This window comes from Rhipicephalus microplus, chromosome 1 (assembly GCF_043290135.1).
Source record: "Rhipicephalus microplus isolate Deutch F79 chromosome 1, USDA_Rmic, whole genome shotgun sequence".
Taxonomy (NCBI): domain Eukaryota; kingdom Metazoa; phylum Arthropoda; class Arachnida; order Ixodida; family Ixodidae; genus Rhipicephalus; species Rhipicephalus microplus.
The window spans coordinates 264,300,453-264,325,740 of record NC_134700.1 but is presented as its reverse complement, the minus strand read 5'-3'; the positions used below and the strand labels follow the sequence as shown (position 1 = coordinate 264,325,740).

Sequence of the window (25,288 nt, the reverse complement as noted above, 5' to 3'; positions counted from 1 at the left end):
TCTTGTACTGCAGCGCAAAGTACGACCGACTCAAATGTTACAGTAAATGAAAGCTTACTGTCTGTTGCAGGTCCGAACAAATATCCTGTCCGTCTCCAAGGTCAGAGGTCATGGGATAAGCCAGATGTTTGCTGAAAGATAAAGCAGAAAGACTATTGGTTCCTGGAAGAGCACACACATGCACAAGCAGAGCCAAGTGTACCAGTACTTTTTTTTTTTTACCTGGCTTACCTAGTTTCATTTTTATGTTGAACCAAGTTTGAGTTACAATTGTTACAAAGGGAGGGCCCGAAGGGGGAGGAGGGGTCACCTAGGGCATTAGTCTTCCCCCTTTTTACAAAGCCCATATTGATGGCCAAGTGACTTACGTTACCAGTCCTACACAGCTGCATTTTGCTCAAGACATGCAAAACTATAGTAGAGTGAACCTTTGGCCTTTGATTATATGCAGATTTCAGTGTCCGAGAAATGACCATGCTTGACACTCCCAGTGGCCAACAACAAACCACCCACGTTCCAACATATTGATAGGATCTCTCCTACAAGAGTAAAAATGGACAGCACAGCTTTGTTACCTTCACAATGCGCTCATGATTTCCGTTACATTTCAGACACATCTTGAGCATCCATAAGCTATACCGAAGTCTCCTATGAGGCGAAGGTTTAAAGGGGTCGTGACGCCCAATTCTTAACCATATTCTGTGTTGTGTGGGTTTATACTTGCATGTTCAGAGACGAACTGGCAAAATTGGCAAATTCTGTAGAGCCGTTGCTTATAATTGAATATTTTTATAAACGAGCTAGCTGCCTCAGAGTCTGGCAACACTGACGTGATCACTAGCCGTGACGTCACAAACCGCTTGCTGGCGAGCTGCTGTACAGTGTTCATTCTAAAGGACGATCGTGTTCAGTGGTTAGCTGCTCTTGCAATCGAACTTTTTCTGCGATGTTCAACTTGCCACTGAAACTAAACGAGTTCCAGGGTTTTTTTAAACAATGCCACCGCACCACCCATGTAGCGCTGGTACTTGCAGCAAGCAATTACGGGGACCAATATGAGTGCTGTGAATGTGCAGTGAGTATCCCATTTGTCACTACTGATAAATATTAATTAAAACTCCTCGCAGGCAGTGCCATTGTTGAGCGTCACACTTGCAGTTTTTCTTTGCTTGAACTCTGTCGATTGCGTTCGGTTGCAGTAAAGATTCGGCCAAAATGTATAACGCGAGTAACCTTAGCGCCGCAACGACATGCCGTTCACTTCAGCTTACGTTTACATATGACGCACGCAATTAACAAATGAAAAACAACAGACCCTACACGCAGCATCGCTACAACCACTTATTATGTTCAGCACCAAAAGTAGTGCATGCACGTATGCTAGCCAACAAAAATCTGCACGCATCGCCAATTCCATGGCGCTAAGCAACACTTGCTAGCGAGTGCAGCGTCAATAGACCTCCGTATCCCAAGCTCGCTTTTCAACCTGACACGCTTGAAATAAAGCTACTTATCATTGCGGAAAGCCGTCTGCAACGTCTGCCACAACGGCGAGGTCGTTGGGATCTTGGTTCACACAGTCTTTGACGCTTTCTTCCGTCATCTGACCTGGTGGCGATGGAGTTAAAATGTGCAATGTATACGACGTCGTCGCCGCATATTGATACCGGTAACACACCGCAACACTTCAAACCACTGACACCTGCGGACCACGCGGCAAGCAACACTCGTAACACTGACCGCGTGGGGGAAGGTGCTGTTTGCTAGCAGACGACGACACTCCACCGAGGGCTTGTTACGTCACACACGCCATGAAAAATGGCTGTGGGCGGAGTTTACAGTTGTTGACTTCTATGGCTTATTTGGAACTGAAATAATCTCTTACAGTCCAGTTTTTCACGCATGTGGAAGCATATTTGACCTTTTACTTTCATTTTTCGCCGAAAACCGTCAATTGTTGGGTGACCATGTCATGACCCCTTCACGTATATTTATCAAAGTGTCACGTCGGCTGACGACAGATTGCAGAGCTAGGCCATCTTGACGATTTTGGGAATAGAACAGGGCCTGGATACCCTGCCCTCCAACTGGACTGCCGTAGATGTCTGTAGCTTTGCAGCACACCGTTTTTCACAGTTCATGAATTACGGTTTTGCAGGAATCGCTCAGCTACCAAGTGAACATCTTAGGCAGATAGGCAATCTACCTGGAATCAAATTCAAGGTGCTAATTTCTCATTTTACAATGCCTGAAGCTCAGCTTTGTACTCATCTCCGAGTGGCTGCCTGCTGCTACAGAGTTCTCAATCTGTGCAAGTGTTCGCATGATCAAATCTGCCTTGACAAAACGTCAAATTCGACAAGATCTGTTACTGCCCAAGTTGGCCACCTGCTCTAAGCTGCTGAGCACAACTATTTGACTATAGAGTGTCAATTCCTTGCCGTTATCTGGGCCGTTGTTTAGAGACTCCTAAACCACTTCCGACATTTAAACATTTGTCGTAAATGTGCTCACCAAGTTCAAAATGCAGTCGCAATCAATAATGCCAAACGCAGCACTGGTACGAGCCACGGGTGCCCCCACAAATTTCAAGAAACTTTCCTTTCTACTCTTTGGCCCTTTCGGCAGTGTTCAGCCTATCAGTGTTCACTGTGATGCCAACAGTTTCACCTGCTTGTCCACTCCCCGATACGAGAGCTCACTGCTCTTCCTCCTCGTATGGTGAGGAAGAGCACATGGCCAGGAGGAAACGCGAGCTTACTAATGGTACATAGGGAACGAAATTGTGAAACGAGTAAGGGCTTCATTTGTAGCACCAAACGGGTGTAGCTCTGCTATGATGGCATCATTGTGAAAAATTCTCACGGCTACGCGTTCACTGTCACATAGCACGGTCAGTAACAGACATGGTGCAGCTCTTGCAATGGGGTCACTTTTACCCTGAGCATATGCACTTTGCCACTTTCGTACTGCACGGTGGCGAGATTGGCATGTCTTGCATCGTGGCCGGTTTGTGCCAACATGTACGTCACACAAAGACAGCACTGCGGTTGAGTCTCGGTGTTTCACTTTTTTGCTTATTTAAAGTTATCCTAAACTTTGCGAGTATTTTTGCTATCAGGCTCATGACAGGAGCATCTCGGGAACATAAGAGCACCATTACTTGAACATGGCGAAAAATCGCCAGCCAGTGAAGAACACCGCATGAACAAAATTTCCGCAGCCAACTACAGCCGCTATCATAATCCGAGTGATTGCGGTTTTGGAACTTAAACTCCAACAATTATGTTTTTGATGGCCAATAAAAGCAAGAGCGTTTATAACCACGAAAGCCAACGACAAGACGTGCAGAGTAAGTTATAAGTTTTGTTGACTTCTTGCATGGCTACAATAAAGCTGCATCTGATGTGCGAAACGAAATGTAGTTATATTGTGCAGTGTAACAACAAGCTAGTTGTAGCAAATACTGAAATGTCAACATTGTTTTATAGTGATGGTAAAAAGGTGGCTCATTAAGCAATAAATTGTTTTCCAACTTGACACTCTATTCAGCCTACTTTTGGTAACACTCGATTAGCAACAGACTTGATCTGAACATTACTACTCAGACGAGGCTGTACTAAGGAATAGATATGAACTAAATAAAGTGAAGTTTGCAAGTCTACACACACACAATGCCAAATGCATTTCATAATGGACCAGCTAGAAACCACACAAAAACCATCAGGCATCCTGGCTAGACAATTTTACTAAATGTAGTGCCACAATCTTGCAGTGATGTCAATGACACTATTTTCCGTTGCGTATTTGTATAAGTGGTTTTATGGATGCATAAAACAGTCAGTATGTAAATGTGATACCACAGCACACACAACCAAACGATATCCAACAGTGAAAACATTGTGCTACTGACGAAACAAAAGAAAAATAGTGTGAAACGCTGCCAAACACTTCATTTTGCTAGTTCTCGGCACACCTTCACATAGCAATGCTTGTATGAGAAACAGTGAGCTAAATCAAGTGGTTCATAATCCAAACTTTAAATTTAAAGTATGATAGTTAAGAAGTTTCATATTATCTATAAAATTATGGGATGCTATTTGGAAGTCTACGGTGAACCTTTGTAGTCAAAAGAAGAGATGCACACCACCGTACACTATCGCACAGGTTTTCTCTCTTTCTCTCTCAGAAAGCTGCGTGAAGACAAGAATAAGCTTACCTGAGAGTAGTGATGAATTAACTAACATAACTAGAAAGAAAACAATCCTGCCGCGACCTCGGTGAGGCAAGGTTCGTTTGCACCCGCTTGGGAGACGGTGCACACCATGTTTCGATTAGTATGTCGCCGATATGCGGCAACTCTCCGCAATTCACGCACGACTTGTTACAGAACGCGAATACCGAGAGATATCTAAACAAGGGCCGGGTTTGTACACCCACTTGGCCAGCCACGTTAGCGTGAGGTTTAGCCACGGCGACCACAGACGCGATTCCGGCAGATAACGCCAGCCGGCGTCCAAAACCCGACCACCAAATACGGCTGCGGTCGCCGCCAGTTAAAAAGACGCGAAACAATCGCAGCAAAATTTAGCAAGACACCGACGTTTCAAACTAGGCGGACAACTTCAAATCACAATACAGTTAAAAAATCACCGCCAAAGCGATCGGGCCGGCAGTTCGCACGGGAAATGTCGCGCACGTGATCACTGCAAGGTCGGTATGCTGGCTGGCCGCAGGGTAAAGGCCACTTTTTTTTATTTTTGTGTCCGCTAAGCCTTCGAAGATTTGTCGCTTCTCTAGCAGCGAGAAGAGACGCGAATCGCCGGTAAGGTTAATTAAAGCGTGCTGTAACTAGAGGGGGGGACAAAAAATTACGACCATCCAAAGCGGCGTTAAAAGTTGCTGCCTACCGAGACGCGCGGCCGAACAGATTCCACCCCACCGGCGAGTGCCATGTTTTTGACATCTTGGAAAAAAAAAAAAAAAAAAAGACCGCTTCGGAACTTCCTGCAGAGCTGAAGCCAGACTTTGTCGCGACGACAGTTTCTCTGGATTCTCAACGGTACAGGCGCATCTGTTTAGCAGGCGCAGCAGACGAGGCAAATTTATAATAACCCAATTTGCGGCCGCCGTGAAACATGCCTCAAAAGAATATGGGTAAGGGGGGAGCGAAAGAGCGAAGGGCGCCCCGCCGCCGACGCGAACACGACGTTCCATACTGCATTTTACACTGCGAGGCCCGCTCGCTGTTTTGGAGACGTGTCAAAACCCACCGAGCTGCAAATGCGTTACTGAGCCGTAACATAATGTCAGTGCCGGGCAGCTGAGAATGGTTGGCATCGCTTCTACCTCCTCCGCCACTGCCCGCTTTCAATGAAGCGATAGCCACTTCTCCCGTCCTTGCAAACAAGCTGCGTTTGGGCGCTCGCTTAGTCAAGTCTAGGAAAACACAAGCTCTGTCGCACGCGCCAGCGACTAAAGAGCACGAGGGACTGAATCTAGTACGGTGTGTTTAAGGATCACAATTCAAAGCAAAGTCAATTTCAAAGGACCTCGTGGTTTTAGGCCTACTGGTCCCAAGTATGTCCCACTGGCCCGCGCCAATGTCATGCTCGAAGCAAACTCCCAACAACTTCAACAGACATGATCGCGAAATAGTAAACTCTGGTACTCACGAATTTGTAGACGAGTCCAAATCCTAGCCGAGTAGGATGCCAAAAAATTACAAGGTTTTGTTCCGAACTTCCTAGTTCACGTCGACAGTCCGACTATGCAGACCGCTGGCATAGCCTCGACACCAGTTAGACTCGGGCGGCGACTTCGACCGGCGGCGTTGGGATCGTAGCCGTGGTGAGCAGTGCGCGCTCAAATACAGAACGTTGTTCGCAATCAGCTGAACGACAACAACGCTGAAGGCTGTAGCGCAGTCCACAGAGGCGAAATGCGGCTTCACGCAAGTTCCGTCGACGTATTTGTCGCTTCGGGCAACTGGCGCGGTTCACAGCGGCACATAAAACTTCCCGAACGCTTAAGCCGATAAGCGTCCCGTTTTCACTGCACTGCCTCGCGTTGACACCGAAAAAAAAAAAATTTCGGAATTTTCTTAGCGAACACCGATGTAGCAACTCGCGCGTCGTGTAATAAAATGACCAAGATCAAACGCGGTTTTTGTCAGACGTCACGTGCACACATATATGCAAAACAATGAACGCTCTCGCACGCTTGAGCAAGAATCGAAACTAGCCTTGGAACAAATAAAGAAAGTGCGCAAAAAACTTTGATACTAGCTGTTACTAATTAAGCTACATTAATATAAAAGTGTATTCACGCAACAAATATTATTTGATTTAGTTTACGGAAACCAACGCCTCCTAGAAAAACTAGGAGGCGTTGACGGAAACGCAGAACTGATGACGTTGTACAAACAACAATGCAGTGGCAAATATAACAACAAAACTCAAATGCTTTTTAATATAAGAAATTTTTTTCTAGATTACTGCGACATCTATCAACAAAGTAGACAACTATTCTTATGTAAAAGTTGCGTAAATTTGTTTTAATTTTAGTTCAAAAATATTGAAAAGATAACAGGACCATAACTAAGTTACAAGTTTTTGCGCTAATGTTGCGGTAATTTTTGGTTGTTTGGAGGTCATTGCTGACGCTGGTCGGGGTGGGAAAGCATTTGATTGGACGCCTAGCTGCCAGCCTACCCTCGCACTGGGCTGGTCCATTCCACATCCGGGCAAGTCTCGCTCCAAAATCTCAACGGCGTTTCGTCACCACCTTTCTGGTCGTCGCTTCCTAATCGTGCGTGTTCACTGCGGTGTTCCAACCCGTGAGGAACGTAGGAAAAAATTCGTGCAGGGGATACTCCTTACCTCCATTACACGGTTTCTAAGGATTGCTGTATGTCTGCCGGCATTCAGAACCTCAAAACTTTTGGTGAGTAGGTCTTGCATCCTGTTCTGTGCGCATTGTTGACACAAGGTCGGGCGAAAGCGCTTGCGTCGTAGCGTGCGCACCTAATGAGGGTAGGAATTTCGTGCATAGCGGGACATTTGCTGCTAGAATGTTTGCGCTATGTTGAAGCAGTCCAGAAATCTCGTTGTGCGGTAACGTTGTGCGACTACGGTGTTTACGGTGGCAAATTCCTTTGCGGTTGCTTTACGACAACTTATTGAACACTGAGCTTCCTGTTGATCAGGCTTTAATTGCCCTTCCTGTAGACCTTGCATGTTTCGTTAATTTCCGCATTTAGTGTTGCGTAGACTTGCTTGACAAGTTTCGTAGTGGTGGCCGCGAAACGTGCAATTTCGAAGATAGGCCTAACTTTTGTCCGCCTAAGGCCTTGTCGGACTAAGGCTTTTAATTAAAGATTCTGCTGCCTAATACTGGTACAACCGTACGTCAGAGTCTGAGCGGCTAAGTATTGCAGCGGTACTGTAGCTTCTTGCAGTTGTGCGCAGTTGCGACATGACAACGACGCCAGCTGAGTCATGCGTCGCGGCCTGCTACGTTCTTACCCTCTTCAGCCATGCTAGATGCGGAAGGGGTCAGGGTGGTTTACTAATCTCTTAGACGTTTAGCTGGTCAAAGATTCGCCTTTGGCTAGTAAATTGAAACGTGTAGTCTCGACTATGTTGAAACCGTTCTGCGTACGCGCATACCTGTGGACACGATATATATCAATTTCCCTGCCTTCTTTTTGCAGACCCCTTTGCTGATGCCATCAGGGGTGATGAGCAAGGTGTCCAGGACGGTCTAATCCACGTTCGTATTCAGCAGCGCAACGGTCGAAAGACCCTCACGACAGTGCAGGGCATCTCAGACGACTATGACAAGAAGAAAATCGTAAGGGCCTGCAAAAAGGTACGGACTTTTGCTAGTGGTGGATTCGCTGGATTCGTTACGGCGTTCTGCTCGAGCTCGCCTGATCTAAATGGTGCGTTTGCACTTACAGGAGTTTGCCTGCAATGGCACAGTGGTGGAGCACCCCGAGTATGGCGAAGTCATGCAGCTGCAGGGTGACCAGCGCAATAACATCTGCCAGTTCCTGACACGCATCGGCATTGCCAAGCCCGAGCAGCTCAAGGTGCACGGCTTCTGAGCAGCACACCAGGATGTACCTCCTGCTCGTGGACCACTTCCACCAACAAAAATCAGCACCTTCACATTGACGCCCGGACAGACCTCTGCGCGAGGATGTTGCTGGGAGATTTTTTTTCTCTTTTCTTTCTGTCGTGAATAAAATTGTACAAAATGGGTTGCTGCTAACACCCGTTGCCGTGCGTCTCCTTACACGAGCGCGTTGCACAATGTGCTTGCCGACATAGGGGCGTTGCCTACACGATTTCTGGCAACTCAATTTCCTTAAACAATCGGGTGCGCTGTGCCACTGGTATTGCGCATCTTAAGCATTGCGGTGCAAATTTAGGGTGGAGTTGGTCTAACTTACGCACATAGGCTTGACCACCGTCACACAACAAACACCTGTTTACTGCAGTATTGCAAAAAACTGGCGAGCAGACGAAGCGCTGGAACAGCTCTTAAAGCACGAGCCGCCATGGTCGCAGACTCCACAGATCCTACCAGCAACCACTTCAGTCGTCAAGAATGTACTCCGATTCATTGGGACACATTGCAGAGGCCAACCGCACCGAACTAAGACTAAATCATTCACCTCGGGAGCCCTAACAGGGCCCTTCATTACCAAGCCGTCCACAAGGCCCAAAAGGTGAGGTGGCTGACGAGCTCGGACTCCCTGTCCACATATGGGCGGAGCCACCGGGACGGCCCCTCAAGACCTTTAATGAGTTAATGCTCCCTCTTTCTCTAACCTGTACGGCAACGCCCACTGGGCGTCCTTGATTTACTTACCCATGGTCTCGGATTGCCAGATGTCGCATACACAATGGTCATTGAAGCAAGACATGGCAGTGTGCCTAGCATGTGTATTGCATTAATGGCAGACCACACGGCGCCCGTGTTGCACCGCAGTTTCGGCGCACTGCTGTAGCGGTTTTGCTTCCACGGTCACTCTTCCGAAAGCTTGTACAGCGCTGCTCTCTATAAGCTACTGGATGTGAAAGAACTGAACCCTCATTGTTTCAGGCAGGTCCACACAGCATTTGAGTCGCTTCTGGCGTTTAGAGTTCACAGGTCAACACCAGGAAAGTCTCACACAGCTGTACGAATATTCAAACGAATTTATTCGACGCTCAGAACACACACCTACTTGCTTAGCATGCACTCTACGAATGCTTTGATGCAGACTTTGGGGCAGTTTGCTTACTTGCTCCCTAGAATTGGTTCTCACCCACTATCGTAAATGCAACCACACCGGTCTTTTATTCTGGGCAACTCGAAAAGTAAATTCTCCCAATGTCACACATTTTCAATATCACAGTGCACAACACAAAAACACATCAGTGTTTTCTTGCACACAATTTATGAACTAATAAAATCACCCACTCATACCGATTTCAATTTACCATCTGCCTTGAGCTTCCTCCAGCACTACCAAACCCAGTGCCATATACAAGGCCTGTTGAGCACACACTAGCTAGACCACCTGCTTTTTAGAAGAGACCAGCACAGCTGTATCGAAGTTTGCCCAATTTGCTGTAATGCAATGTCAAGGGAGCCACAGTTTGAAAAGATCTTACCATATACTTACCAAGGAACTTGCCTGTCACATCCAAAACGCTTAAGTGTCAAGTTCAAGGGGTTTCACAGCGGCATGTTGCCAGGAGTTTCCTTCAAATCACACATACCCACCAACGCACACCACACAACTTATTGTCCAGTTGACTACAGATGCCATCTGGTCGGACAAATGCTTCCATCAAGAAGTGGAAGAGCGGAAGGGCCAGTATACTAATCCTATTTGCTCGGTTGCGGACCTTGGGTACACCAATCCGAACACTTATGCTCTTTTAATGTTGACTCGCATACTTTACTTCAATGGCTACCAAAAAATAAGATGCTTAGCTACAGGAGTGCAGCTGGACCAATAACCTATCTCCGCTCCATTTCACAGAGAAATGATTACCATTCCGTTAATAGATTCACTGTTGTCCACAGAGGTGGCTCCACAAAATGAACAGCCATGTCATGTACCAGTGATGGTTTGATTTGGACCGTGGAGATGCATTTAGTGATAAACCTTGCCCAATTCATGCTACAAATGTTGAAGAAAAAGGGGAGAGGGAGGAGCCTTCCTGGATAGACCAGTGTACACAACCAGTGTAGCATTCTTATGCATAGTGTGCAACCAGGTTGATAGATGCCAAGAATAATTTTGACTGGAAGTGATGCAGGAAACAAGGGCAGGGAAGCAACTATAGTCTTTCTTGCAATTTATAAAAGTCTACTCCTTTACAGCAACATCGCAACTCTCCTGAAAAAGATTTGGCTCACGGTTCGAAAGTCACCGTATCAACCAGAAAAAGGGTTGAAATGCTTGCCAAGAGAAACATTCGCAATTCAAATTTCATTCCCCTAGTTCATTTGAACCTTGCACTCTGGATGCACACTGCATAATTTCTAAACTTATTTATGAAACTGTTTACTTTGCTAGCCTTCGTTACAACTCAATGACCACATCCCACTGCAAAGAGTGCAATGTGGAATACTCCAGCAACTATTTAAAACCAAATCATGCTTGTGCTGCAGTAAACTTAACCCCCCCCCCCTCCCCCACCAACCTTCAAGTGAGGAGCAACTAACAGCTTGTATGTCTAAGTTCAGCAAGCCAACACAATACCCAGATGAGCTCCCAAAGCTAAATTGTGAATACTGTCCATTGTTCAAGAAAATCTGACAAAGACAGAGCTGTGAAAATGCACATGCTGTCACTAGAAAAAAAGATTCGAGCCGCTATAATAAAGTACATTTGGTTTTAACTTGCAGCAATGTGATCTAACCTTTCCTCCAATATTTATGATGTTGGATAGCTGCCAGTGACAAGGAATCAGTGGCAGGAAGAACCCATGCCCAATAACTTATGTAAACCTCCTGTTGCAAAATCATTACAAACTAGCATATTTCTCAAAGTCAAACAGCCATGTAAAGAAACATGACATGTTTGCCAGTTGTCATATTGGTGGGCGCACCAGCAATACGCAATCGCAGGTAGAACAGCAATGCGAGAAGTGGAAAGGACCCACGTTTTATAGGGAATGGAGTTGGACACATGCCGCAAACTTCAAAAAAGTGCCATCAAAGGCACAAGAAGTCGGGAAGCATAGAGCTAATTGGAGACAACTATGTGCATTTTCACTTGCTGCTTTTAAGGAAACTCCATACTGGCCACACACACACACGCATATGAAACAAACCACAGCTGAAGGCACTCAATAGTAAAGTCTGCAAGCGACACTGTCCAGACCTTTGAGTTCCAAATGAAGTCTTGCAAGAAAAATGAATTCAGTTTGACTTCGTGCAAGCATACCATAAAGAGTTGCATGATGCACTGGCATAGCGTGTTCGTTAATATAGGCTTTGCAGCACCTTTTTGTCAAAAATGTTAAAGAACTTTAATGTTCCTATGGGGGTGAATACAAAAGACCGTACTAGAACAACCATTTTTTTTTAGTGCTGTAGCCTTGCAATAAACAGCTATGATGAGTCTGAGCTCGCATTGAAAAAGCAGCCAGGACACGACTTAACGCGCAATTTAAAAACATTTTCTGAAATATGCAGACCGCTGTAGCATACTGAGCTTTGACCCTCTGCAATTGTCTATGAACAACGCCAAATGCCAGTAAAACACGAGTAAGTGCAGGCAGGAGCGACCAGTACGGCCAGCACGCCGGTACAACCGCTGCCAGACTTCCGAGAATGCACGAAATGACCAGCAGGGTTAGTCCGATGTGTTGCGAACAGTGGACACGGGCGCCGCATTAAGAGGCAAGGACACAGCTCAAACAAGAGTAGTAGTACACGGAGACAAAGGAAGCTTTATTCTAGAAGCAACAAGGATGGTTTTGTGGCAAGTGTGACCACATGCCTCGTTATAGCTTGTAGAGCCCACACTGCAGCCCACATCAAAAAAAAATGGCAACTTGCTATATGCGACTACTCGATTGTGGCATGAAGTGAAGGCTTTTCCCGACTGAAGTTGCAGCCTGGTGCATGTGCAAAATTACATATGAAGGTGCACCCATGAATGCCATTGCTCGGATGCTGAACAAGGAAGAAAAAGAATGACGAACAAGGATAAAAGCATTGCGCCACCACACGCTCGTTAGGGCAACATCAATTCATAATGATTTGAAACCGAATGTCGGTAAAAAAAAAAAACCTAACAATGCCCACTGTCCACTTGTTATCTGCCCATCGGATAAAAAAAAAGTTGCATCATGGATGATTCAAATGAAAGATGTAGTGCTGCATCACAAATTTTGTGAAATTTATACCCCTAATGCACAAATTGTTGGCTGTCTTGGTACGGCGACTGAAATAACAGAGCCCGCGACCATCGGCTAAGAGAAAACAAACTTAAACAAGCACAATGCCAGAAAAATCAATCCTAGCGAGGTGAGAATGCTCAGAAAAAAATGACCATATCTAAAACCAGTATCTTTACACATCCTGTGCTGAAAATGATGTTTTTGGACTATACAAGCAAGAGAAACAGTACTAAAAAATGAGGACGTGACCATTCCCCCTCCATGAAATGCACATGTGGCCAGCAGCTTCAGGTAATAATTGGAGCCAGCAGCCACCTTGCCTGGATGGACAGCTGTGGAACGGAGGAAATGGAACTATCCATGAGTAATGTTGCGGAGGCTTTCTTTTTTCTCTCTTTCGGATGACGGAGGTACACTGGATGAAGACAAACGCTGACAGTGAGGACATGGAAAAAAAAAAAAAAGAAGAGAGGAGCCCGTGGAAAAGAGAAAAGGGAGACCAGAAGGATTGACGATGACAAAGGACACGACGACCCACGACGACCGACGACGCTCAGTAGAGGCGCACATCGATCTGACGATTCTCGAGGCGGATGCCATTCATCATGTCTGGGGAGGAAAGTGGTCAAGGCAAAACAGTAAGCAATGCCAATCGCGTGCACACATTGCATCACAGCATTACTTTCGTCTCAAAGCATTGCTAAAGGCTTCTTTCATCTACAGCAATACACATTAGACACTTCCTACATGTGTGTCGATCATTCAAAAACAACAAAGAAAAAGTGAAGTAAAAATGAGAAAGCTTTCGGCCAAAAATATTTTCAAAGTACCGGATACACAGTGTTCTAGCTTCCTGCTACGCTTACTTTCAGTAGCATTCAACTCCACTGATTCCTGCCAAACAATAGTTGAGGCTAGCAAGAGTTAAGGCTGTTAGCTAGCTTCACAACAAACAAGTGCCAAATAAGTCGATGACTAAAGCTTTGACCCCAGACTCTCAGTAAACAAAAATCTGTTGAACAAGTGAAACGCTTCCGACAAGGTAGGTATCGTTCTTGCATTCTGCACCCCTGGTAAGCTCTCAGTGAGCGGAAGACATTTGCCAGGTCCTTCAGGTTCCGTTTAACGAGTCTACTATACAGACCTTGTCCATTCAGTCTCACGATTTGAATGGGCTCAGTGGTCCCAGCTAAGTGACATTTATTTGAATGAGAATAAACTGCTGAATTCAACTGTGAAACATGCACCACGGTTGATTCAAATAAGACTGTTCAACTACACAAAATACCATATTTACTTGCGTAATGAACCCACCCACCACTTTAGTCCTTGAAGAAAAGAAGAAGTGTCTGCGCATTTTATTTCATGGTGATATCCAAATCCGTTGATCAAAACAACATTGAATAACGCCATTATATATAAAGAACTCAATAAAAGTCAATACACATTTTAACAACCGCGCTAAACAGTTGAGAGCAGCGCTAGCACGGACGACATCGACTGAAAATTTTAAAGTCGCGATTTTTGGAGCAGAGAGCCATTTAACGCAAAAGAAACCTTCACCTTATAGTACTATAAGATCTAACAGACTACCATGCCAAGGAAAGTATAGCGGTGCTATATGAGGTAATTGTAAAGCAAATGTGAAGAAAAAAAAAAAGTGGATGAAAAGATAATTTGCCCTGGACAGAGACGTAACCTACAACCTTAAACACCGCATCCAATGCTATCACGGCAGCTATCCTCCCATCCACTTGTTTGGGTATACAGTCGACTCCCGATAATTGAAGTTTCTTAAAGGGTCCTGCGACACTGTTTGAGCGCGTATTTTTCAGCGGTTGTGCCGGTGCTGTGGAACACGCAGATACCGTTGCGCACATGGCAGCGCCGAAATCAACACAGTGATAGTTTTAATTCACACGACAAATTACCATGATTTTAGACTACGGCGACACACATCGGCTATTTTTGTTCTGGGAAGTGACGTCGTGCCATGTGACGTGACGACAAACACCATTCGCTTTTGATTGGCTTGACGCGTGAAGTAGCATGCAATATTCATATGGTGGTAGCCATACGAGTGAATGCTAAAAACAGCAACAACTTTTTTTATACTTTACCAGAAAGAAATCATTCCTGTTTCATAATGACCTATTCAAAACAAACACAACATTTAGCCTGCGAACGAGGCTATGGTACGACGGCAACTGAAAGAGGCAATGCAACAAGTGGTGGACGCCAGCGTTTCCGTAAAAACCGTCTTGCGTGCAAGCCGGGAAGTGACCCCGCCCAAGGCGTATGTGAGTATCTTACACAGTGTGACCGTGGCAACGTCTGCTACCCCACGCACATGGTTCGCAGTAACCACGCTGACGTCGTCAAAAAGAGCGGCAGTGAGGTATTGTGTGAAATCGACTATGAGGTGACATTTCTGAAATTTATGAGACGCGCACAGTGATTGGAAGCGGTCTTTGAGTCAGTAGGCGAAAGAAATCTGAAAGAACGTTTCTTGTCATCGTCTGCTCGAGTTTTGAACTTTGAAGACACGTAACTTCACTTTCCATGCACTGATTTCCATTATTTTTGTTGCATTCGTCTTGGTAATCATCGCTACATGCGTTCCGGTGCTAAATAAGGCTATCCTAAAAGTGTTGCACGGCCCCTTCAATTAGAATTTTCGGTTATATATTCAACAAGTGGTCCCATCAATTTTACATGCACTCCCATAGAATACATGCATGCCCATAGTACGTAATGTTGCCCCGCTGCGGTGGTCTAGTGACTAAGGTACTCAGCTGCTGACTTGAAAGTCGTGGGAGCGAATTCGGCTGCTACGGCTGCATTTTTGATGAAATGCAAAAATGCTATAGGCCCATTTGCTCTGATTTAGGTACATGTTAATGGTGCATTCAGACGACGGACCGAATCCGGATTTGTCGTGGACGCGGACGGCTAGTCCACAGATGATCCGCCTGCAGGCGCATCCACACGACGGACGATGTCCTAGGAGAAAACGGCGGGATTACCCTCGACAGCAGATTCGGCGCTCACCTGCGCCCGCTGACAGCAGACCGGTTTGAGAGTATTCAACATGGATGCCCGCAAAAAGCGACGCTTGGCTATAGCTTGGCTGCGATGTCTGTCGTGTTGGGATAAATGAACGAGGAGTGTTATTCTTTCAGGAGAAAAGGGAGTTGCTGGCAGAATCTCCTTTCAACTACATTGTTCCCCACTTGTATAACTTCTGAACACGTCTCCTATCATTTTTTAGAAGCGGCACGTCGCCGGTTGCAGAAGTTAGAATATTTCACCACCATGACGGCTAAAAATTTCGCGTGTCAAATGATGGCGGCGACACTTCCCGAACCACCAAAAGTGATTTCTGCGTATTTAATCACCTGAGACAAAGCCCAGGGAAACTAAGTAAACCATGGTCAAGCGTAGATGATGCCGACCAGTCATGCAGCTGTCTGCGAGCCATGGAGGACATGCTGTGAGCAGACCAAAAGTGTAGTGTTTGCCAGAAACCCCGAGCTAATCCGCTGAAGTATTCGCTTTCTCCAGGCAGAATCTCGATGTGAGAAACAGGTTGGGGTCATCCGTCTGCGAGCCCCGCGGACGAGGGGAATCGCTGATGTGAGGTCACGTGACGCGCCGACGGTCCCGCCACATCCGGATTCGGTCCATCGTCTGAATGCACCATAAAGAACCTCAGGTGGTCGAAATTTACGGAGCCCTCCACTACGGCGTCTCTCATAATCGTATGGCGGTTTTGGAAAGTTAAACCCCACATAAAAATCAATCAAAGTCCATAATGTTGGTTATATAGAAGTTTTTCATTCGAGAGCTTCGAGGCGACCACAGTTTTTCTATAAAATTGGAAAGTTTTCATGTACCAAGACCACCAAAATAAGTGTCAGACTGCGCTGTTGTCGCCATTACCACTGCTCGCAGCCCCACGTTTTATGAAGCGGCTATCTTGTTTAGTCAACGCTGGGGCATTGCATTGATTGCATCAGCTAACTAGGTCTTTCATTATGTGTCGAGTATTTCAGCCACTTGCTGGGTTGAAGTTACAGCACCGTGACTTGACACTGGTGCAAAATAATGCTCAAACACACACACAGCGCTATGTTAGCATGTTCCGCTCCATCCAGTTGCCCTGATCAAAAATAGTATGATAAACCAGCTAGCCTGTCAACACACCGTGGGTTCAATCCGCACGTGTTTCCACAGGTGGTTTCGACGTTGGATAATGCGAACTTGTGGCCCCTACCGAAGACTTCACCTGGCGACGAAAGTCAAAAGTCTTGAAACGTTGACCAGGGAGGCACCGACATCGCACGAAAGTACAGCGTTAAGCCCAACTCACTCTTGAATGAGTGACAGGTTGATCTTAATGACATTAGTTTAAAAAATTCGTTGCCATTGACAACATGGATACATGCGGTCCACTGACGAACAGAAAAAAATGTGCAGATGGTTCAGCTAGCAGATGACAATGCAGAAACGAACTGCCACTGAGGACTACCGATGTTGCGGGTCTTGATCTTGCACTGCGGACAATGCTGAAAAAGCACTTCGACGTGTGTGGTGCTTGAAAAACTTGCTTGTCGCAGCCAGGTTTGGCAAGAGAAGATGACAGACTATTTTCTTAGAGAACTGTCAGGTTTGAAGCAATAAAGGTGCATTTCTTTGTGCATTTTGCTTATCGTATTTACTCAATGCTACCGCGCACTCGATTGTAACGCGCACCCGATTTCCACGGCGGAAAAAAAAAAAAAGACATCGATTGCAACGCGCACCCATTTTTCTCGTTGGCCCGCACGATCACACCCTTCGGGAAAGAGACTCCTTTCGGGAGCGTCTTCCGTTTAAATATGAGGTACGGGGAAGCTTGTGCCTCTATGACGTGCAACGGAGCATTGCAGTCACACTAGTTTTACCGTGGCCCAATGTCAGCACACGAATTTGCTTCGCCCCCTTCTCGACGGTTGTGGTGCCAGGCATGAAGTAAAGAGACGTCTGATGGGCATTCCCGATTTGCCCAAGCAGGTAGCCGTTGTTGTGCCACAAGTTTAGGACGAACCTCTGAAAACTGAAGCTTTTCATCGTACTCCTCTGGAAACTTTTCACATATGCTCGTTCGCCTTCGGAGGGAAAAGCCTTTCCTCTTCATAAAGTTAGTTATCCAGCACCTGCTCACTTTAAACTGGCTCCGCATTAGCCCTTTTTCTAAGGCTAACTTGCATAGCCTGCACAGGGAGTCGTCACAGGACGCTGTGCCGCTCACTGCTCAATCACAAATTCGCCGACCAGCTCTTCCATTTGCGGAAACCGATTCTGCTGTGATCCACTGAAGCCTTTATCTTTGCTGCCGACAATCTTCTGCTGTTATTTCCGCCAGTCCCGCACGCACATTTCAGGAACTCTGAACGACCGCGATGCGGCCCGATTTCCGTCCGTTTCGGCACACACGATGACTTTTCTTTTAAAAACGGCACCGTGGTGCACTCGTCGAGTTTTTGGAGTCGGTCCTTCCATGCCGTCGATGCTAATGCACTACAAGATGACGAACTCCTCAGAACACGTACGAAGTGCCGTACACGGGAAACACATAGGCAGAAACGGCCAACGCGCCATGGCGACGCACGTAAGGGACAGCCATTTTGGAAATGCCGATGGCAATATAATGACCGGATTTTTTTTTCGTACTCGATTCTAACACGCATGCGATTTATGAACTCGCTTAACCAGAAAAAAAGGTGCGTGTTAGAGTCGAGTAATTACGGTAATCTGAAAGGTTGTTTTTTTTCGAAGTTTGCGATTTGCGGTTCCCGCAAAACTTGGTATTAACGAGAGTCGACTGTATAAGTGAATCAAACGCGGGAGGCTCTGTCAGCGCCACCTGTTGCCATGGCATTGAGCGTGGAACAGGCTTCTTGCCTGTTTAGCTCAATTAGCAGAGCATCGGACGCGTCATACGATGGTCACAGGTTTGGTCCCTGCCCACAGCAAGTTTTCTTTTTCATCCACTTTTCTTTCTTCACATTTGCATGAAAATTACCGCATATAGCATCCCCCATACTTTCCTTGGCATGATTCTCTCTTAGATCTAATTAATATTGTGCGTGAGAAAAAAAAAATGAGCCCTTAATTGTACACTTCTCTCCTTCAGCTTATAGCGCCACGCAAGCACAGTGACGCGAAAACGAAGCAAAAAGAATCGCAACATATCCACAGAGTGAATAATGATGAGTGGGGCAAAGCGGCCACCGGTCTGCCTGTCCGTTCATGTCTGACTATGCTCGGCTGGCTACGCCGCCAGAAGGACGCGGGATTGCCTTAGACCAGTGGTTCTCAGCCATAGATGCGTCGGGACAACAGGTGCCTTTTATTGCTTCCGAAAACATCAAACAAATGTGCCACATCACTTCATTTTGGACAGTTCATATACGTGGCACAGTCACGCTTAAAGAAAAATGTGGGTGAGAGTTATGCGAATCATAGAAATGACTTCGCAGACCCCCAGGGTCCGCGGACCCCATTTGAGAACGACTGCCTTAGACCATAAGGAGCTTTGCCCCTAAAACAAAACACGGGGCGCAACCGCAATGTGTGTGCTCTGCTATCTGACGCTAGGTTTGTTTTATTTTTGACGAGCAGCTGGTACACTAGCAACATGGCTGCTTTTAAACTTGGTTGAGCATGCACTGGAGCATGGGAACTGAGTGGCTGGACGACACTACAGCTTTGATCTGTGTGCGTTGGCCTAAAGACGCGCTATCCGCACACGCTCTTGCGCCCTTCACTTGTGTGCAGCAGATGTCCCAGCACGTGCTTCAGGGCTGTGCGGATAGCGTGTGTACAGCTTCGGGCTACAAAAAGGTGCACCGTGCATTTTGCAGGCCAAAACGAGGACAGTTTCCCTTTGTGAAGGGCGAAGTTCTCGAACAGAAACTCCGTAGTCCTGCCTCCGAACTGAAGACCAGCAGCAGTTGGATAGCGAGTTTATTCCGCCATGCAATATTTCTGCTGTTATAACACCCGCGACTTTTCTACTGCGTAATGAACCCACCCCATAATAGGCGTTGACTTAAAAAGTGAGTTGTTCCGGGAATGGCCGGCTATCCAGCTATTCCAGCAATGGGCAAAAGCAAGTTAGCATCTTCAAAAACCCAGCCCCCGGGAACGTAACCCATGTTAGACAGCAGAATTCCACATATTTATGCACTGGATCGCTCATCAGAGAGACTCTTGCTAGTTCAAATTCAACCGTTACTCAAGACAACTCAAGTTAGAGTAAACTAGGTTCGACTGCACACTGAAATGACAAAGGCGAGCCTACACTGTAGCACTGGCGAATGTGAAAATAGTTTCGTAAGTACAATCACTCAAAACAATGCTTACATCACTGATGACTTTCCATGTTAAGGCCACCTTAAAGCCTTGACCACGGGCAGCATGTTAACTCATATTGGTGACGACTGTACATAAGCAAAGAAAATAATGCATCCACACATCAGTCAAAGGATACCAACAGCCCGCTGAGCGTCCCGCTCGGAGTTGAAGCGCACAATTGCGGTACCACGTCCCTTCATGTCGGTGTACCGCACGCTCCCTGCATCAAAAACCAAAGGAGGACCTCGAACTGGACTGCTTGCTGCGAGGAGCTTGAAAAAAACAAAACAAAAACAAACCAAGATGCGACCACAGAATGCAGTTTCTGGGGCTGCTATCATGCAGGACCACCTTGTGGGTTTACGAAGAGCACAGCTCCGGGCTGTAAACTTCCCCGCCAACCATTAAAGGGTACTGGCACCAAAAACTTCGATTCTCGTGCTTGGAATTCCCGAAATCTTGGCAGTCACTGTGAATAACAACGCCACTTTTCTCAATGCAATTAAGGTTATTCACTTTTATTTTATCTTTCTCTTTTCATTAATAACAGGTTTAGGTAAACAGCAAAATAAGATAAGGGGCTTTTAAGTCCAGAAACTGCACAAGTGAGTTGCAAGAAGCTGCCAAGTTAAGTTCCACACTTTTACCTGAGCATCCTCATATTCCACCCTTATGAAAAACACAGTAAAATATTTTGCTTGCATCACAGTTATTTTATTCCCTCTAAATGTTGAGTAGCCATTCAGGCACATCCTTGATAAACCTCTTTGCCTCTTTGTCTTCATCTTTCTTACCCTATTATGGTGGATTACCTTACATTTGTCAAAACCACTGAAGCAATTTTTGTAGCACGGCAATGCCACACTGTTTCAAAAATGCAGAGTTCAACTTTTTGGAGTTTCAGCAATACCCTGCACCCATAGTAAAATCACCGCATATACACGGAGTGAATGATGATTGAGGTAAAGCGTTCGTCTGTCTGGACGAATAGATAGAGGCACGAACGGACGAACAGAAACACAGATGAACCGACGAATGCTTCGCACCACTCATCCTCATTCAATTCATGAATATGCTGGGAAAACCACTAACACCATCTAGTTTTATTATTCCCAAGGACATGTACAAAAAACGCCATCTATTGAACAACATAAACTAGATGTGGCTACATACTACTAAAGAGGAGGGAACGAACTACAGCCTGAGGAGCTTCGCCCCTAAAATATAAAACTGCCTCGCAATGAGCGACTGCCAAACTACAGTTAGTACAACACAATCCAAATTTTTTGTGCCTGTATCCCTTTCAAAATGTCCACACCTCAAATAAGTACAGTTTAAAGCACTTATAATGTAACCATTTATAGTGCAAGACCGGTTACACTGCAGTCTTTTTTTTACTCCCATTCACCTTCCCATAAAGCCTTTTGTATACACATACCGTTTACTGTGCAGTCCCCCAAGACGAAAGACTGGTTATAAAGTGGTTGCGGGAAAATTTTTGTGATAAACGTGGTAGAGAATTGGCGTCTGATAGGAGGCGCGCTGGGTCGCTAGTGTGGATATGACTGCGCGCGGCTAAACAGGGATTGTGTGATCCCGTCCTTATCAACTGCGCTTAACAGTTTCCTGCAGGGAAAGGCTTCATCATTATTGAGCTTGCTACAGATATCGCGTCCGTAAACTGGAAATTTTTATGATTTTTATTATGCGACCTTTTGCCTTTGCTGCTTGTTAGCGGTCTTACGTAAGCTTGGCGGGGTTTTCGTCATCGTCGATCTACCAATCACGCATACGAACTTCCTATCCCGCAAGCTGTTCTTGGTTCAGTGCTTGAATGCGATCTTTTCCACGCTGGAACTTCATGTCTTGGGCAAACTTCCCACGAAAACATACCGAACGGCAGGCTAGGCCTAATCGGCGTTGAGAGAGTTTCAGTAGCGGTCACGTGCTATTTATAAGTTGCCGTTTGGTATAAAATCAAGGAAACTTTGTGGTGGACGCACTTGACAGGATGGGCTATAGACCATTAATGAAAACGAAGGTGGCACATGTAGCACTCAAATGGTGGTTCATGATTAGATTGTGATGTCTTGAAATCAAGTGCGTGCCCGTGAGATTGAATGCTTGGAGTCTTTCAGCGCGATAAATTCGGGACGTGATCCGAGATAGTTTGTGTAATGTGCCTAATCTAGGTGGTCTGAGAAATAGTTGATGAACTTCCGCAACGGTGCTTTTTCTTTTTTGTTTGACCCTTCCTCCCACCCCACACTTTCATGTTCAATTCGTTGGTAATGCTTAACTTTGGATGTTAATATCTATATTTTTAACATTTGGAAATTTATCTGCTTTCAAGCACCATGCATTGCATGCTTCGATTCTTGGACACACGAGGCTGCATGCTAAACACGTTTTGAGGAAGTGCAGGCCTCGAAAAAAGTTGTTTTGGTTATAGTGCAGCACGGCTTACAGTGCGGATATTCGCGACTTACGTTATACGCAATCCATATTGTAATAAAGTCACCCACGCAACTGACCAACAGTGTCCTGCCCCTAACGAAGCATAGCACAAAATCCACAGTGTGGGTGCTACACGAATGTCTGTTTTGCTATGGTATAAAGTGGTTTAGTGATCTCTTAGAGAAGGACACAGCCAGACAGAATGCTTAGCCCAAATGTTTACTAGCCAAGCACATGCAAGACCATCTGCGTTTCACCAAAGTTTTGTGTGCAACTGCATCTACAAGGGATGCAGCAGCTGAAATAGAATTAGGGGCAATTTTTGGAGCAGCCAAATGCTACTTTTGGAGCATGAAAGATCAAACTTGGAGCAGTACAAACCATTCAAAACCACCTAAATGGTGCAGAGAGTACATGAGCACTGCTGCTGCTTCAATACAGTCAAACACTGCTATATCGAACCCACATATATAAAATTTTGGCGTATAACAAACTCGCAAGTTATCCTTTTGAAATTTCTTTGTAAAAGTATAGAAATTCGCATGTTTATATCGAACAGTACTTTTACCCGTTTTCGTATATAGGAAACACATCCTGAGCTAGAAGGAGCGCTTTGGCACTCCCCATGATACCCTTGAGCGCGGCTCCGCATGCGAGTTGGAAGTGCGTTTTGCCATTTGCAGCACACTGCAACCTCCGCGTGGCCCTGCACCTCTATGAAAACTCGAAACGCTGAAAAAAAAGTAAGGGCGAGAGGGCTCGGACTGCACAGTGACCAACTTGCGGAACGCTTTTTTTCCCGTTTGTCGTTTTTTTGTGCTTTCTCCGCATATTCGTCGGCCCGAAGAGCAGGAACGAAAAAGCTGATGACCTCCTCCTTTCGCCTTTTGCTTTTTTGTTGCTGTTTTGATAAGGGAGCCACAGATTGCGCCTTCTGCTGTTGCCCTCGCCGGTAACCATCGCCCCGCGAGGGCTTTGTTGGTGGAGTCTGCTTTCGTTGTCGCATTGTCTAAATACCACCACATATGCAGCATTCTTTTGTGTGCACGGTGCGCAAAGATGCTGCGGACTCCATGAATTGTCAACTTCTCATGTAGCTATGGTTAGCGTCAAGAAGCGCAAGACCCTTGACTTTGCGGCGAAGTCGAAAGCTTATTCATCAGCTTGTTGAGGCAGGCGATAAATGTTCGACCATCGCGGACGACTTCGGGTACCACAAACCACTCAGAGTACATTGTTAAAGAACGAGGCAGATAACAGTGCAAAGGTGGCGGAGCAGCAAACGTCGGGAGCCTGTCGTGTGACGGCAGAACTTGCGACAACCGGTGAAGACTGCGATGTCGACACGTATCGCAAGTTGTCGTCCTACTTCCCGACAGCTGTTCCACGCAAAGCCTCTGCGGCCGATTTCGTGAAAGTGGACTGCAATGTTCAGGCCGTCGCGAGCCTCGCCGACGAGGACATAGTAGCTGTGGTCACAGGGACCCAGGATTCCCAGGCCAAGAGCTCAAGTGACGAGGAGGATCGTCTGGACGAGGTGCTGGCTACACGCACGTACTCCCCTCCCTCCAAGTTAATGTATGTCAAAACTTTCTATTATCAGAAAATCTCAATTCTTTACTGTTCAATTTTAATTCAAAGCAGCATTATTAACAGTGCGACACAAGCTCGCAGTATTTCACATCACCTGCATCTGTCTTTTTGGGAAGAAATATACTTTCTTAGCGCGCAGGGAACATTTCAGAAAGAAGAGAGAAAGGACAGAGCGCAAATATTTCCGTTTTTGTCTTTTCTCTCTTCATTCTGAAACGTTCCCTGCACACTTAGAAAGTATATTTCTTCCAAAATGCGTTACCAACCAGCCCAAGTAGCCACTCTTTTGCATCTGTCTTCATACAGCAAAGGTGAAAGGCACTCACCAGCTTCCCGGAAGCGATCACGCAGGTTCTGCCAGCTGTAGCCCATGGGAAGCTGCGAACACAGAGCAATAAGTCGCAAATTGTGAGTTGGAAACGTGCAATAAAGTGAACTCTCACTTGAGGGAAAATAGTTCACATATGGGGGGAGGGTTGTGCTTCCGTATATAGTAAACTCTCGTTAATTTGACCCCACCAATTAGGAATTTCGGTTAATTCAGCCACAGCATCTGGTCCCATCTAAAATGTACATTGTTATGCGACTGAAAACTCTCATAAATTCGGACAAATTCAGCCGCGCTTCAGTTCATTCGAATGCCGGACTGCACTCCACTCGAGTCCCGATGGGAAAGCAGCAGCGGATTCTGCCGGCCAAATCGACAGTGCACCTAAAGAACTTTGAAATCGGATTGCGGCCTCCAAGATTTAAAACTTCGTCCATAGGTAGTACATCTCGAATGCATCTCCCCCCCCCCCCCAAATAACCACTGGGTGGTTGAAACAAACGAAATGCAAGGCAGTGCATTGCTACTGTCACCAGCAACGGGCAGCCTATGGATTTGCTTTTCCTTTTTTTTTTCTTGCGCGTCGAACACGTTTGAGTGACAGTTGAGTTGGATTGCTCACCTCTAGTGTGCTTTAAATTTTTTATCTGTACACAATCAGTGCCATCTGCAGTCTCACTGTTTGCTGTTTTTGGAAAGTTCGCCGGTTTTTATTTCATTTTTATCACCGTGCGTCTTTTTTGTGTGTGTGCGCACGCGCGTCACTATCGCGCGAGCGACGCCGGGATGACTTCATCTCTGTCTCCTGCGACCCCAACCGCCTCAACTCCCGCAGCGAAGAGAGCGAAGTATGAAGCAAAGGATTTAGCCGCGAAGGTGAAAATATTGAAGGCGTTGCAAGCCGGAGCATCTCGAGAAGAAGTGATGGAAAAGTTCAATGTGGAGAAAAGCACGCGGAGCACTTAGGTGAAGAATGAAGAGTAGATTGTGCAAGTATATGACGCGGACATGTTTGGCGACCAGAGGAAGAGGTTTCAAATGGCAGCACATCCCAAACTATAAGAAGCGCTGTTGCGCTGGATTGCCGTTTCGT

General features: G+C 46.0%; 3 protein-coding genes across 10 annotated transcripts in view; 1 reads left to right on the top strand and 2 right to left on the bottom strand.

Annotated features, from left to right (window-relative positions):
* The window catches only part of LOC142815450 (uncharacterized), a 78,389-nt gene extending 72,574 nt beyond the window's left edge, over window positions 1-5,815 (bottom strand). For all 4 annotated transcript variants that reach the window (XM_075894142.1, XM_075894143.1, XM_075894144.1 and 1 more), the window contains exons 1-2: window positions 5,676-5,815; window positions 59-131 (exon numbers count right to left, since the gene is read on the bottom strand). In XM_075894142.1, the coding sequence (XP_075750257.1) occupies window positions 59-112 (54 nt within the window). In that variant the 5' untranslated portion in view covers window positions 113-131; window positions 5,676-5,815. The remainder of the gene's footprint in view (window positions 1-58; window positions 132-5,675) is intronic.
* Window positions 5,816-6,748: 933 nt separating this feature from the next.
* On the top strand, window positions 6,749-8,277 carry LOC119188158 (eukaryotic translation initiation factor eIF1). The gene is made up of 3 exons (XM_037436075.2): window positions 6,749-6,945; window positions 7,715-7,872; window positions 7,964-8,277. The coding sequence occupies exons 1-3, from the start codon at window positions 6,912-6,914 to the stop codon at window positions 8,108-8,110; spliced, it is 339 nt and encodes a 112-aa protein (XP_037291972.1). The 5' UTR covers window positions 6,749-6,911; the 3' UTR covers window positions 8,111-8,277.
* A 4,504-nt stretch (window positions 8,278-12,781) lies between these two features.
* Window positions 12,782-25,288, bottom strand: part of LOC119188159 (heterogeneous nuclear ribonucleoprotein rumpelstiltskin) — a 34,832-nt gene continuing 22,325 nt past the window's right edge. For 4 of the 5 annotated variants that reach the window (XM_037436077.2, XM_037436079.2, XM_037436076.2 and 1 more), the window contains exons 10-12: window positions 24,194-24,245; window positions 19,954-20,037; window positions 12,782-13,025 (exon numbers count right to left, since the gene is read on the bottom strand). In XM_037436077.2, coding sequence (XP_037291974.1) covers window positions 12,970-13,025; window positions 19,954-20,037; window positions 24,194-24,245 — 192 coding nt within the window. In that variant the 3' untranslated portion in view covers window positions 12,782-12,969. Of the gene's footprint in view, window positions 13,026-19,953; window positions 20,090-24,193; window positions 24,246-25,288 lie in introns of all 5 variants that reach the window. The other variant, XR_005111944.2, reaches the window with a different exon arrangement.